This window comes from Platalea leucorodia (assembly GCF_965183815.1).
Source record: "Platalea leucorodia genome assembly, chromosome: 1".
NCBI classification, from domain to species: Eukaryota; Metazoa; Chordata; class Aves; order Pelecaniformes; family Threskiornithidae; genus Platalea; species Platalea leucorodia.
This window is the reverse complement of record NC_138823.1, coordinates 161,734,775-161,750,649: the sequence shown is the minus strand read 5'-3', so window position 1 is coordinate 161,750,649 and position 15,875 is coordinate 161,734,775. Positions and strand designations below refer to the sequence as shown.

General features: G+C 42.0%; 1 protein-coding gene across 1 annotated transcript in view; it reads right to left on the bottom strand.

Moving 5' to 3' along the window:
- The window catches only part of XYLB (xylulokinase), a gene marked incomplete at its 5' end in the record, with an annotated part of 80,616 nt that extends 68,461 nt beyond the window's left edge, over nt 1-12,155 (bottom strand). The window contains 8 exons of the mRNA XM_082329741.1: nt 339-411; nt 2,782-2,847; nt 4,124-4,252; nt 5,463-5,549; nt 7,300-7,380; nt 8,807-8,876; nt 9,775-9,857; nt 12,111-12,155. Coding sequence (XP_082185867.1) covers nt 339-411; nt 2,782-2,847; nt 4,124-4,252; nt 5,463-5,549; nt 7,300-7,380; nt 8,807-8,876; nt 9,775-9,857; nt 12,111-12,155 — 634 coding nt within the window. The remainder of the gene's footprint in view (nt 1-338; nt 412-2,781; nt 2,848-4,123; nt 4,253-5,462; nt 5,550-7,299; nt 7,381-8,806; nt 8,877-9,774; nt 9,858-12,110) is intronic.
- Nucleotides 12,156-15,875: the final 3,720 nt, after the last annotated feature.

The window sequence follows — 15,875 nt, the reverse complement described above, 5'->3', positions numbered from 1 at the left end:
ATCCACAACTTTTTCATGCTTTTAAATAGATATTTCAACATTCCTTTATACATCATAAAGTAACGGAAAAAAGGTACAATTTAATTTAAGAATATTTTCTGCAGATCCATTTTGTAGAAATGGGAATCATAGTATGATGGGGATAAATAAGCACAGCTGACAGCACTATCAAGAGCAGCAACAAATTGAAAGGAGTAACTTAGCTTAAAATCTAATATACTTGTCATTAAAGACTGAAAATAAATAGCAGAGACCTTGTCTCCCGTTTATGTAAGGTGGGGATGTAAAGGAACATTTCCTTGTTGAATTGTTACTACAAGAAAAGCCCACACACTTACCATCACTATAATCGATGGGTGCATAAGCTCCTAGGAAAAGGGAAGATGCAAAACTACTAACCAAAGAGATTCTCTGAAAGAAAAAGAGTGAGGTAGTGAGTCCCATCAGTATTCACTTCAAAGAAAGTAAATAATTAAATAATTGGAAGCAGCAAATGTTAATAGATGCTTAATGTTAAGCACAGAAAGCACACACAAATACACCTAGAAGGATTATTCAGTTCTATCTTACTGCCTAAGTAATACTGCAGATATTAATCTAAAAGTTACCCCATGATAAAAGCTGTTAATAGCTTTGCATTCTGAAACATGCAAAATACACCTAGTATATTAGCATACTCTATGTTATCATGAATTAATTCACAACTTCGGTGTATCACAGAACCTCATTTCAAGGGAAAACACTTACTAAGAAAAAAAAACCACAACAAAACCACCTGTATGTTGACAACAGGAGAAACGCCCAGAAACCACGCACTGGGCAGCCCAGAGCACAGGTCTGTAAGCTGTTCAGCAGCTCTGGCAAGGCTCTGCTAGCACCTTTACGTGAACTCTTACCTTCCTCCCAGCTGGGACCCCAGACCTCCCAGGAGTTACTCCCAGGAGCTGCTAATAATCAGCTTTGAACTGAACCACCACCTGCAGCTCTGCCTCAGGGTATGTTCCAACAATGCATTAAATCCAGCTGTAGGGCTTCTAATACTGGCCCAAAAACGCCCCAGCCACAGGACACAACGCACTGATCCAACATGAACTTGCTTCCACTTCAAATCTGCTATACAAACTACCAAGTTAACCAGCTACCGCCAAGCTTTCTGCAGGATCAAGTATTATCTGTTCCCAAGAAGCTGGCATAAAAGCCAGGAATTTGTCGAATTCCTTATTGTGTACTCTGACTAATTTGGAAGAAATACGATTGTCACCCAATAACTAATTAGAATCACATCTCTACTGGTGGAGTGAGCCAGCAGTGACATTTTTTTTATTAATGATCATAAAACCACTGCTTCACACAGCATTCAAAGACAAACTACAGCCAGAGCTCTAAGAGGTGGTTATAATGGCCAGGAAACTTAATGATGCACTTGCTCTTCATGCATCTCTCCCCAAGAATATATCACATTGCGCTTAGATAACGAAGGCCTACCTTCTGTGGTGCCCCAATGGGCACTAGCTGCCTGAAATGGAAGGAAAAGGATGAAGTTAAACTGTGAATCAGCCAGTTTAGCAAGCTGACCTAGAGAAGGAAAAACATCCACCTTCCATGTCATTGAGACTGCCAAGCTGCTAAGTACTTCTTGAGGGTTCCCAAGAGCAACCCTGACATACAGATATTTTGTGCTTGAACCTATCTTGCATATCCTTTAACGCTAAAAGGTGCCACCAGTGCAACCAGCCCTCAAAGTCTGAGCTTGGTCTGACTAGTTCTCGGTTCCACGGACCCACTTCCCCTCCACTAACGCATTTTTCTCCAAATGTAGTCTTAAGCTTATGATCAGAGTGTATTAGTGTTCTGTTTCACCCCATCGCTTACTAGCATAAAGGTTATAGAACATGTACTTAGAAAAAAAAATGGAAAAAAAAGCAGCATTGACCCACAAAATACAGAGTCAACTTTGCAACTCACTTCCCCATGAAGTCCCTAAGAGGTCCGATTTTAAAAGCCACAAAAAAATTATGATCAATACTATCAAGAACTGCAATAATACAAAATTACGAGCAGCCTGACTTCACTGGACTGGGTGCTTGGCATATTCTAATCACAGGACAGGCGCCCTTCCCTCATTTACATATTTGCATGGAGTTTTCACCTTGCTTCAAACCATGGCATTTCAGTCACAGCTAGATGCAGACTCAACAAACTGAAATAATGGAACTGCAAGCTGATTTCTGAAAATTAAAAATCAGAAGGAAACCAGCTACACAATGCAATTCATTTGTAATAATAGAATCAAAGTAGCTCCTCAAGGGAAAAACTATGAAGAAAGTCTAGAATCGATTGCAGGCTTTTTCCTACGCACATCCACATGGATGCCAGCTTTGTACGGCAGAGCAATCACATTTCTGCATGCAGACAGCCAGTTCTAAGTGCAGACATTTCAACTGTGTGCTTAATTACCCACTTGTGTTCGAACTGCTGTACATACAATTTATTACCACTCAAATGAAAGTCTGTTTTTTTAAAACTTCTTCCACAAAGGTGAGATCCAATTGAGCCCGCTGTGTTAAATGTAACATTCAAGACAGCACTGATGCCCAATTTTTATCCGCCCAATGACTAATAATTTAACAAAACCAAAATAATCAAATTTACAATTTTAATCTTAAAACCAAATGCAAGAATCAAAATACTCTTTAGCAAAAGAGTCTGACATCCCCACAAAATTAATTTTAAAAGATTTTCAACTATGTTTTCCAATAAGTGTATTGAAGTTGAGCCAACCTCAGTTTGCATGTAGACCTCAGGAGTCTGGCTGTAAATCTTTGCTATCTGGTTTCCTGTAAAACGCTGAGAAAGAAATGCAAATGCTTAGAAACACAAACCCTAAATGGAGTCAATAATCATTAACTCTGTGTAATGAGTTCAGTACATTGCACTTTGGATATTTAATTTGCCTGATGCATGATGGAAGTCAGGGCACAGCAGGCAATCTGTACTAAACAGGCTATAACGCATAGTCTCATTATGAGAATTTTGCTCACCTTTTGAAAAAAAAGTATGTGAAAAAGTATTACTATCCATAATTTACATTCCAGAAATGACAGTTCAATGGAATGAATCACACTTATTCTGTTCACAGGAACTAGGACAATTCAAATGCTTCCTTCAAATCCTTGAAAAGGTTTAGGCTACCCAACCTATGTATCTCTCTGAGGCAGGCAAATTGAGAGCAAAGCAGGAAGCTTCATACTCAAAGAAGCAACTCCAGCACAGGCTAGTAATAGTTGTAAGAACAATCATTTTTCATCCATGTATTATATAAAATAACAAAAAACTTCTAACACTGAAACCTTAATCTTCAGCAAGTTAAAAATAAACTGTTAGTGGTATGCAAAGTCTGATTTCAACACCGGCCATAAACCTTGCAGGATGATTCAAAAACGGAATCAGCAATTTGGGAGGTTAGAGCCTTATTCTGTTGAACCACCAGTAAGAGTAGCCAGGTGCTGAGATGCCTGGAGGACAGCACCGCTCCCACTCCACAACTCATTGTCACAGTTACGAGAGAGGAAAGTGCCAGGAAGAGGAGACCTTGAGAGAGTACTCTCTGATAGCGTCCTGGACTTCTAAAACCCACTTCTCTTAGGTCAACAGCTGATTTTTAGCCTTCAGAGAACATTAAAAAGTCAATCTTTTAATTGCAGAAGTAACCTAGAGCAGTGACCCACAAACAGAGGGTCATAACTCCAAGTAAACTTGTAACATAAACTGGATTGCCATCCCAATGGAAATGAGGCTGCGTAGGAGCTCCCAGGGGAGAACCAGGCCCTGAGACTGTAACCACAGCCACCATACAGTGCATTTTGGAACCGCTGGCCAAATGCAACAGCTCACCCCAGCGGCTTCCTGCAGCAAAATTTCCAGTGTTTGCCTAATTTCACTTTAAAATTTCCACATCTTCCTTTTTGAGAGTACTGCAAAGCACAGTATCATGGGAGTTTCCTCAAAAACTCTCTCTTTCACAGGTAATGGATGGTCATTTTCTGCCGTGGTACCACTGTAATGGCAGAATTGTTTCTATCACAAGACTTTGCTGAGGACTTTCGTCCCATCCGCTCCTTACCTCATACGCTCGAGAACCAGTGATGCTCGCTAGCTGCTGTGCTCCTCCCACGGCTTTCTCCAGAGCACTGCACTGGGAAGCTGTGCTAGAATCCATCCAGATGGGGCTGTTACTGACAGAAAAACAAGCCTGCAACGAACAATATCCTTTATTAGTAGGTCTGATCTCTAAGAAGTCCCTGCTAGATAAGAGCAATACAGCAGACCTACGTATCGGCTCACGGTTCAGTTCTCTGACATGCCTCCTGGTCTCCTCTCGATAATTACAAGAAAGCAGATACTGGGCGGCATGTTGGTCAGTGGTGCAGAGTTTAACCCAAACTTCACACCAGAGGGAAGCAACAGGCTTTTTCTGCTGTTACCTGACATAAGCTGCAGCACGATGTGTACATCACATACCCTGCAGCACGATGTCTCAGTACACTCCTTTGGTAGCCAAAGCCCCAGGCCCTCGTATGCAAGTTCAGCCCCACTTTTTAGAACTCCCCTCTAAACAATTGGATTATCTTTCTACAGCTCTACTAACAGCTTTCTCTCTAATAACTGGCATAACCATTTGGAAATGCAACTGAGGCTTAGTACATCGCCAGAGAGCACTTTAATTCCATTTCCACGAGTTTTGCACAGATGAGATACTTCCAAAATTAATCATTTAACAGATCAGTTAGTTACACAAATGTCTCTCTTTTAACATACAACTGTCCTTTCTGATCTTGAAGTAAGGAGGGTAAGGGTCTTCAAGAGGAATGCTGATCCCTCCTTACTTTTCTTTTTAAATAAAAGTTTGTCCAGTCTACATTCAAAACTTACGAACCACACACACACAAAATGTTGAGGTTCAACAATATATTTGTTAGGAGTTTGTGTCCACACAGCATTATACTTCCATCCTTTCAGAGTTATGTGTAAACTGGTCTTTTTTTTTTTTAATATTTTCTAATGAAATCGCAAGCACTGCAAGGAAACTCAGGTATGATAGTATTTTTCACCACAATTTTTTGTTAATACAAATATATAAAAGAATGTAAAATATTTACAAGTTGTTTACAAAAATACTACGTTTTGTAAAAGAACATACAGGCTGTTACTCTGACACAGAAAGATTCTGGGACGCCCACTGGCATCTGTAAGCTTTTAAAGCAGTATATACTGTCACTCAGGAGAAAAGGAAATGTCAAAAGCCCTGGAGTTGAAGGAATAACCAGTACATTTCACTTTATGCTGCAGGGGCATGCAACTCAGCCAAACAAGAGGAAAGGTTTGCAAGGAGAAAAGCAATGTGTAGGGATGAGAAAAAGGACAGCGTAGCTCTCCCTTCAGAGCTCTTTTATGCATGTTACCTTTAGCGACTGATGTAAAGGCAGTTTGGATGATGCATTCTTTAAAATTTGGATGCTTCCTTTTTTCCAGTACACACTCCCATGTTGCTGTAGAAAGCACAGAAACAGAAGTTGGAGATGCTCTCCCAAGCCACGAAGTTCATATCCTGATCTGAATTTCAAACTCTAAGGGACTCTCTCCAAACTAGGACGAAAAAATTTACCTTTTCAAATCAAGTGCCTCATTAAAAGACTCTTCAAGATTGAGCAAAGCATATGCTAAACCAGAAAATGTAGGAATCGAGACAATGATAATTTTGAACTATAGCAGCTTCTAGTGGGAACTATTATTATACTGCTAATGGCATTAGATACTTCTTTGAGCACTCTTTGAGCTGTAGCCAGGGCTCCGCAGTCAAGGCTGTTAGTTCTGTGCTATTTCAGCACAGCCCCCGGATTCTTCAGTTACATGCCTGTCCCAGTCACCGCTGACAGACTGCACAATATTGAGAAGGTTATTTAAGCTCTGCCTCTCAGGCACCTTCCTCAAGGCACGCATTTCTGGTTACGCACCTGCAGGACACCCTAGGCAAACTGCAAAGCACCATCCAGTGACCCTCATAGTTCTGATGGCACCAAGCGCACACAGAAGCCCCTGGGCACAGAGTACTTGATCACAGTGTCATCCAGATTGTATTTCACATCTCTCTGCCATTTCTGCAGACAATCGAGACCAAGTTTGCCCCTACTTTGGGACAAACACTGGCACATCAGTGCACCTCTGCAGTGATCTGCAGCATAAAGACAAGGTTCTTCAAAGAGAAAAGGGAGAGAGACAGCATGGGTTGGAAGGGGGCAACTAAATGAAATCTTTTCTACCTGAAATAATCTGAATATAGCACCAAGCTGATACCCCCAGCCTGTTGGAGGATGGGTACAGTAAAGGGAATATGGGCAATCTGGAAACGCACTTCCTTTTTTCACTTGAGTAAGCTGGGGTTACTTGGCAGTCCCTAACTTCTGTTCCACTGAAGAATTCATAACAGAACCTTGGTATCGGCTACGATTTTCAGACACTTTGCTCAGACTTTCAACCAAAATCAATGAAACATGGAGATCAAAGGAAGAGTTTTGATTTAGTCCCAGATATATCAAGATGAATAACCTAAACCTTATGTGTCAGAATTAGCTATCGCTTTGGTGCTGTCCTCACCCTGAATAACATCTGTGAAAGTTATAAAAGACTTCCTTGTTTCACCAGAGCACTAGGAGACTGGCTAACTGACTGAATGTCAGGATGCGTTTTATAAATCTCAGAAAAAAGGCATTATGCACTACAGGCTAAATCATGGCAGCATCTTTGTCATTTCTGCAAAGACTATCACCATTTGGTTTTTGCTGTTCCTAGGCAGATCTCTATCCTAACCAACAAAAACTGTGCTCAACGGGATGCTACTATGCCTTTAGCAAACTGCGCTCCTCACTATTTTCTCTACCCCATTTCCCCAAGCACCTGGATATGCTGAAATTCAAAATGACCCCAGTCATTTCAGAATCTCTATGTACAAAGTGTTTAAAGAACAGGAAACCAACCAGTTATGCACTATACCAATCTAAACAACTGCACTGTAAACCTCATCCTCCACTCCCACCACCTTCTAGTGATCGCTTTGTGTGCTTCAGGTTTTAAGTTCCCCTGAGGAACATGTCTTTTAATGGACGCTTATATAGAAGATTTGGTCTTACTTGATGTCATTGTGGTCTTCTGCAACATAATTATTTAAATGAAATTTATCACTATACCTTATACTCTATTTAAGAAATATAGTAAGACTGATTTTTTTCTTTATGAACTAACCTGGCCAGCACCAGACAAAGCTCTGACTTGAGAGAAGTTAAAGCCTGAAGACTTCATCTTTTCCAAAATCATATCCAGAGCCTACAAGAACAAACAGAATCAAGAATGACTGTAACGAGCTATCAAATTATGCATACTCACAATCTCTGGAATTAAACAGTAAATTCATGTCATCACTGATGAGAGTTCATTGGCAGATAATGAAAAATTAGCTAATGACTATGGACTTCTCAAGAAGCTGCATAAATTAATTTACTAAGTAAGAGTCCATAAAAGAAAAGTTGAATCACACAGGAAAAAAAAAAAAGATCTTTAAACAAGCTGAATCACAAAGATCCATTCTTTGAAACCTCAATAAGAGGCAAGAGTTAAAGAATTCCAATTCATTAAAAAGCCCCTTTTAAGAGTGCCAGACACAAAGCAGGATTATCTTTTTCTGTTCTTACTTTTGGAAATCTATAAAATCTTAATGAGGTGCACCCTGCCCCCCACCCTACAAGATGTTAGGTATCCTCAATACCACTGCCCCCAGTGTCAGCTGAAAACTCAGGGTCTCTTTAATATAAGGCTAATTCAAGTGAATTTTAGCACTTTAAGCATGCAGGTTAATTTTGTTCTTGCCACATTTTCCTGAAGTTTAAAACCAAAAATTAATCTATCTTTACATACTCTCATTCAGATCAGGATTTCCCAGACTATCTTGATAAATGGACCACTGCAAGACTTCAAAATTTCCCAAGACACATCATATACCTTTATCATCATATTATTAATTTAATAATTACAACTGTTCCTGTTCATTATGGTTCAAAACAGCAACTGCAAGCAAATTTACCAAACCTTTGTCAGCTACTGTGGATCAGCAGCTGGGGGTTCTGTGACCTTTCAAATATCTTAACTATTCAAATCACACTAGGAAGACAAATTTACATAGTCCCATGTGAGAGCAAGTGTTGCAGTGCAGCAAGGAAGGCCTTCTTTTAAAACAGAAAAGAATGCTGTATTTCAAAATAAACACCAGTCAAAGTGACTGGGAATCACTGAATAAATTGCTCTTTAACCACTTACCATTTGAGACATCCATTGGTTAGCAAATCCTAATCTAAAAAAATAGTGCAAGCAACCTGGATGCTACAAAAACAAAGATTTAAGCTAGGCAAAGCAACAGCTGCCCCTTTTGTGTATGAAACAAGAAGATGAGGAGAAAAAGAATAGCCATTTTTCAAATGAGGGAAAGTCAGGAAAGGATTAATCCCACATACAATGCTATAATAGCAGAGAGTGAAGAAACAAACAAAAAAAAAACCTTCAAAATACTAGCAACTTCCACTACCTTTGTTGATAACATTAATATTTGCATACCAAAGACACAGAATACCACTTAAAAGAAACAGAATACAAGGAAGGACTATGTTGATTTGAATGATGAGTTTCACTATTGTTTGGAATACATTTCCATTTCAATAACAGCAACGAAGAAGTCGAACTATATAAAGCTTGTTCATACCTTGACCCACATTAGCACAGGAGAAGTGACTGTCAGTCTGTCACTGTGAATATGGACTCCACCTTGAGTCCTACAGAAAAACAGTATTTTCTCTTGGTAAATTCATCAATTTTTTTACCCATCAAGCAAAGTTCTTCAAGTTTATTAATAACCAAAGAGAGTCTGCAATGCTTTTATGTTAAGAGCAAGGATACGATCAGTGTTTGAAACCTGTAAGTAAAAGCCAGCTCCTAGGAGGTGACATAAGAGATGTTTGACTCAATTGCAAAGGAAATAATTTGCAAGGAAAGGCTCTAGATCCTCACGTAAGATCTGTGATAGACTCCAATGCTGATACTGCTCATTGCCTCCATGTAATTCATAGTTATTTCTAAGTTTCCTAACTGTCACCATTACTGGCTTGAATCTAGGAGATGAAATTCAATTTTTGCTGTTGAACCATCAAGTAAATAAATGTACTTCATTGAAACTTGTGACCACAGAGGATGACATTTGTAAATTCTAGTCTATTAACCGAAGTAAGCAAATACTGTCATCCTACATCCTACTGTGAGATTTGGAACCACTGAATTTGTCTCCAAATGCCTTTTAGAAGTTCCTCTCATGCGATTTACTTGCTCTTATCATAGCATCCCACCCTGACACAAAGGCGGTGCTTACTTCTGTGACCCAAAAAGCAACAGTCATGTCCACAATTCTGGAGTCCCAAAAGAAAAAAAAAAAGGTTTATTTCTACATAATACTTTGGGGTAGATTTTTTTTTTACTTATTTCCTGTTGGGAGTTCTTGCCATATTTACATACCAAGGAAGGCAAGAGCATATACTACCTTTGCCAAGTATCGAACATGGCATGAACTTTTTCCACGCCTCCACACATATCAATGAGACCAAGTAAGGCAACAGCCCCCCTGCCCCAATCCCCAAAGTTCTAAATTATATTATCCAAGTAAAATATAAAAAGCCTTACTTAAATTCCGGAAGGTCTTTATCAAAATGAACATTATCTTCATAAATGACTCTCAGCTGTTCATCAATAGCAATGACTTTCAGCTAGAAGATATAAAACAGGATGTTAACAAAAACTAACAATAATTAAATAGCGCTGATAACTCAATTTATAATAATTCAATTCTCACAGACAAAACGGGGAAGAAGATCACCCCAATCCATACAACTTGCTGAAAGTATGGGCATAATTTTACATGAAACAAGTTATTATGTGAATTTCCAGCATGCCACCTACTCAGCAACACGTGTATTTGTTTGCTTGCATTTCCCCCCCATTTTCTCTCTCCTTAATCACACAACATCAAGATGCAGGCATATGCTAAAGAACAGCAAACAAATTACCTGGTTTGTAGCTTGCATCATGGTAACCAATTTTTCCAATTTCTCCAAAGAATACAGTATCTTAAAGATGCCATATGCTTTTTCCCCCCCGTCCTTTTTTTTTGCCCCATCTTACCAAGGAACCTAACAGACCCTTAGGATACCTTGAGGACCTTCCCTGCTCCCCAAATGGTGAGTAAATCAAACTCCACCAGTCTGGCAAAGCTCAGAGGGCATTACACACGTGTATTCTGAGCTTCTGCAACATACGGAAAGCAACATCCCAAACAGGTAACTCCATAAAGCTGAGCTTTCTTGTAAGCACAAACTGGAAGAGTACCACAAACCTTCCTCCTCTACCTTCGCTCAAGTTCACCTACTACAGAAGAAACACATTAACAGCCTAGAAGAAAAGTGAGAAGGTAGCTAACATTCCGCACATATTTTCAACAAGGAAGAGAATGCAAACTGCTGCTAAAGGAACAGACAAAAAAACTACAGTCATCTTGAAGAGTTGTATTCAAATAACAAGGCCATCCCCATTTAGGAGTGGCTTACTTCAATTTTAGCCATACTAATGCAGCGCCATCATTTATGCGCTGGCACAACTCATTACCAAGCTGGTGCCCTGCGCTAGCTTAAAATTGGCTCTGAGCCACTGCGGCTTCATTGGCTTTCTGCTTGCAGCATGCACCCTTAGAAAAACACTTGATCACCCTCGCATGGGTAACCTGGATGTGCCTTTCCAAGCTCCCAAACTTCAGCACAGCCATAATGAAGCTATTTATGCTCATATGCCTATTGGTTAAACATATTCAGGCTTATGCACAACTTGGGCAGCATTTCTGTTTGCAGTGTAGTAATACCCGGTTGGGCCAACAAATCAAAATTTCAAAAAGTAACCTGGGCATCCAGGTTCACAACCTTGCTAATCTTGATTCACACGAGGACACTAGATAAACGGGATTCAGGTGCAAATCCCAGCTCCCAGCCTGCAGCAGGCAGAGGGGTCTCCGTGCAGTCTGTGTGTAGAGAAGGGCCGTACCGGTCCTTTCCAGGATGAAATGCATCCCTGGCAGGATGGGGAAGCAGGACATGTTAGGGCACGCAGGCTACAAGTTACGGCCTCAAGCTGCGCCAGGGGAGGTTTAGGTTAGATATTAGGAAAAACTTCACCGAAAGGGCAGTCAGGCACTGGCACAGGCTGCCCAGGGAAGTGGTTGAGTCCCCATCCCTGGAGGGATTTGAAGAACGGATAGATGCGGTGCTCGAGGACATGGTATAGATGGACTTGGCAGTGCTAGGTTAACGGTTGGACTCGATGATCTTAAGGGTCTTTTCCAACCTTGACGATTCTATGGTTCTATGATTCTACAGCTTCAGCCAAGCGATGGGACAAAGGGAAAGGGACGAAGGATGCGCTCCCGCAGGCAAAGGGCAGGAGGCATGCCGGCAGCCGGGCGCACACACTGCCCGTGGCCCACAGAAGCCTTAATCACGGAACACACAGAACGCCAGGCTGGGAGGGACCTCGAGCATCGCCTGGTCCTTAAAACGCACGAAGCGCTGGGAAGTACTTTGCCTCGGCCGCGGCAGGCCGCCGGCAGCCGGAGCCCTCGGCAGCGAGCGCAGCCCGGCCCCGCTGCGAAGGAGGAAGCCCGGCAGCGCGCCACCGCCGCCGGGCGGAGGACGGGAGGCGACGGGAGCTGCCCGGGGAGGAAGGCCCGTTCCCCCCCTGCGCGGCCGGGCAGCGCAGCCGCAGGTCAGTGGGCCCCGATGGCGGGCGGGCCAGCCCGGCCCTCGCCCCCTTGCAGCTCCCCGAGGCCCGGCGGGGCGTAGCCGCCCGCACCTCAGGCCCCCGGAGGCGGCGGCGGCGCCAGGCGGGCCCCGGGCAGGGCAGGCCGCGGGCGGGGACAGGGCCGCCCCGCCGCCCTGCGCGCAGCCGAGGGAGGGGAGAGGAGGCGGCGGCGGTACCTGCTGCGTGCTGAAATCCCAGCCCAGGTAGCAGGGAGCCGCCATGGCGCGGCGGGGCCCGGCCGGCCCTCACCAGTGCCCCGCGGCCGGGGGTGGCTCCGCAGGCCCGGCCTCCCCGGGAGGGAGCCGCCGGCCCGGCCCCGCGGAGCGGCGGCAGCGGGTTAATGAGCGCTCGGCGCAGGGGGAGCTGAATGCCCGCAGGGCAGAGGGCAGCTGCTGAGCGCCGGGAGTGGGCTGCGCGCCCGCGGGGTGCCGCGGCCCGGGGCGGTGAGAAGGCGCTGCCGCAGCTGCAGGGGCCGCCCGGTGAGCAGAGACAAAACAAGGGACAACTGCAAACCACAGTCCAAAGGAACTGGCAGCATTTTAATATCCCATTAATACGTCCCAGTCCCCATGTGGTAGTGCACTCCGGTTTCCACAAACACAGTTTTCCATAAAAAAAACCATGCAGAATAGTTACTTCGGCTGAAGTTTTGTGGTTTGCCTTTTTTTTTTTTTTTTTTTTTCGGTTGGGAGGGTTTTTGGGTTTTGCATTACCTGCCATAGCCTGTGACAAGCAAAGTGGAATTGCTTAATCAGAAGAAGGCTCATCTAAGATGTGCTTTCATTCTGCAATCAAGCCGGTGCCTCAGCAGAGCCTTAATGAAGTCGAATAGGTTTTGCATGCCCAGGATCTTAAACTGGTTTAACAGTACAAATACTTAATTTGAAATGTCCTTTAGACTATAAAATATTACGAAATTTTGTCATATACTGAACATCTTAAATACATTTTAAATATTCCCAGTGATTTCTCAAAGCTCTAACTCCCATAGATTTAAACTTTTAAGATTTCTGGTTATTATTGCAAAAAAGAACCTTTAAAACATTAATCCTGAAGACTGTCAACCTACAATGCAAAAAACTATTCAATATACTGACTTTGAAACCAACCTTACTCTGTCATATCACCTTTGAATACTCCATATTGAGAGTACCTGTATTAGAAATGCGATCACAAAAATCTTTAAATAAGACAGAGTTTAAATTAAAGCTGCCTGAAAAATATTTACAATGTGGGAATCCCTTGAAATGCAGTGTGTTGTTGGCCTGTTGTTTTAGAGTGTAATCCGGCAAATTTTATCTGAAGAGTTTGCCATCAGGAAACATCCCAACGAAGTGGAAGTACCAGTCCATTTAAAAATAAAGGTGTGTAGAATTGTCACCCAGTTTGTAGTTTGTCTTCTTTAAATCAGATGGCCACCAGGTAGTGGTGGAATTTCCCTGCCCCTAAGGAGGTCGTGCTGGATGGACCCGTCCTGAACAAAGTTCTCATTTAACCTAGAAGAGGCTGTGAAAGGAAATAAAGTTTTTAAAATGTTACCGAGAACTGTTTCCTTAGCGTAACTCTTACCAGACAACAAAGGACCAAATAACGCGTAGAGGCTGCTTTTCTGTTAATGCAAAGTGTGGCTGGGGAGCCAGGGAGGAGAGGCTTGCTCTGCCCTTTCGCTTGCTGCACGTTCCCTCTGAACAAGGAACAGGTACGGAGGCTGAGGCTGGAAATGCTGCCATTTTCAAAATGTAACTACTCGCAAAAATGAAGAGAAACTGAAGTCAGTTCTGAAAAAAGCCATAAGAATGATAAATGATTTCAGGAAAAGAGACACTAGTGGATTTTTAATTTTTTTTAAAGTAGGTATTGGTTAGTAGAAAGGAAACTACTGTTTATAAATAAATAAAGCAATCTTATGGGGATGTAAGAATCAATTATATTCTTCAGCAATCAGATCGGAAGAATAGTCCCGAATAGCAAGAAATACTTTGCTTTAAATAGCACAGAAAATTGGGAGCCAGAATAACCACCCTTGTGTTACCAGATCTCCTTAAATTAGGAACAAGGGTGCAAGACAATAGGGCAGGAGAATCCACTCCAGGATAGAATGGGAATGTTAACGTTGCTACTTTCACTTGTTATGTTTTTCTAGAGAAAATAGGGAGGTCTGAAGAATCATTGCCTTACCCAGTCACTCTGTTGCCCACCCTTCCATCAAGGCAGCGTTCTCTCAAATTTAGTTGTTTGTGTATGGAAAATGTGCATTGCTGCTGTTCTTTCTGCATTAAAGTTTATACTGGTGGATACTACCATAACCTCCAAAATTGAAAGCAAACAAGGTTTAGCTGCACAGTTATCAGTGAAGTTGTAGTCATGTACTAGTGATGCTTTAGCACTGACAAATCCGGAATTTCCAGAGGGGATGGACAAAATTCCGTTTATAACTGAAATGTCACCACTGCAGATTAACCGTCTGAGGCAGAGCACAGATTAATCACTCAAGACGCACAGAGCAGGGTAAAGGGAAAAGCGAGTTTATTCCCCCTTTCCTATTAACTAGTTTCTGACCTGATGGAGGAGCAATACTTCCATGCTATCCTAGGCCCTTGGCTGTTTTGATAAGTTATAACTAGCATGTCAGTTAATGCTTTTTTTTTTCCTTCCCCCACTGTCAAGTTAACTTCAACTGCACATTTATTTCAAGTCATTGCAAAACATCAATTATTTTAACTGTATTCCATATTCCTACATACTGAGGTTTTTCACTTTTTATTCTCAGTTCGAGTATCAAAATCTGCCTCTGATCTCAGTTGCACCCTGATATAAACTTAGGTTTAACTGCATTCTTCAGCTTTACACTGGTGAACTCCTTCAAAGCCTAACTACCGTACTTCATTATCATCACATCATCTTAGACATGCCAACAAGCTAGAGAACAGATAGACCAGACCTTTGATATAAATTAGGATTACTATATTGACAGCAGTCCAGCTATCCTGATTTATACTGCCTACGTAATTTAATGGGATGTGAAAATACTCACACCTTCATAGAAAGTAACAGAAGTCCATGGGCAACTACAAAGCTACCAATCCTTTTGCTTCCAGCAGTAGATTTTGGGCATCTAACTAGTTATTTTAAGTAGCAGGGCAGCCAAATATTTCTAAGCCCCAAACAGGTATTTCACATTCGTACGTGAGCATAGCTTGGCATAGAAGAAACAGCGGGACAGATAAGAGTCACTGCACATACAGACACCAGTTATGCACGCTGGATACAACCGCGGCAGCCCGTATTTTAGACCTAGCACCATTAGTCCTGCTGGCACAATTATCCTTTTCCCAATAAGAAATCTTGTGGGTCTTTAATTAGCCTCAGAAACATTAAACATACTAAGCTGGGTCAGATAAATGCCAGCCTATCTGCCAAGTAACCTGACAGTCAGGTGCAATGCTGCTAATTAGGTGGGAGATGTTTACAATGTTAAGCCCCAAGTAACACAACAATAACACATTAACACATCACCTTAAAAAAAATCCCAGCTTGAGTACTAGACCTACCTACTGGAAAGCGATCTGAACGACGACAACGCTCTAAAGGTCACTGCCTTTCTGCTTAGCATTGCAGGTACTCTGTTATCACAAAATCTCCAGCAATGTTTAACCAAGTACTGATAATATACCACAGTCTGAATCTGATCTGAATTCTCTCAGTGCCAAATATACCACAGTACCATAAATTAAAAGATGAAGTTGCTCTTCTTTTTATTGAGATGGCATTATAACACCAAAAATATTTTCCTTTCCCTAAATATGCACTTCTCTGTTGAAGTTACTTCTGCACACGACTTTGTGGTAACCACTGTGTTTGTCCATACCTCCGAATGCTGTGGAGAGTCTCATTATTCACTCTGTAAAAATAAGTACTTAATGTTTAAAAGCAATGCATCG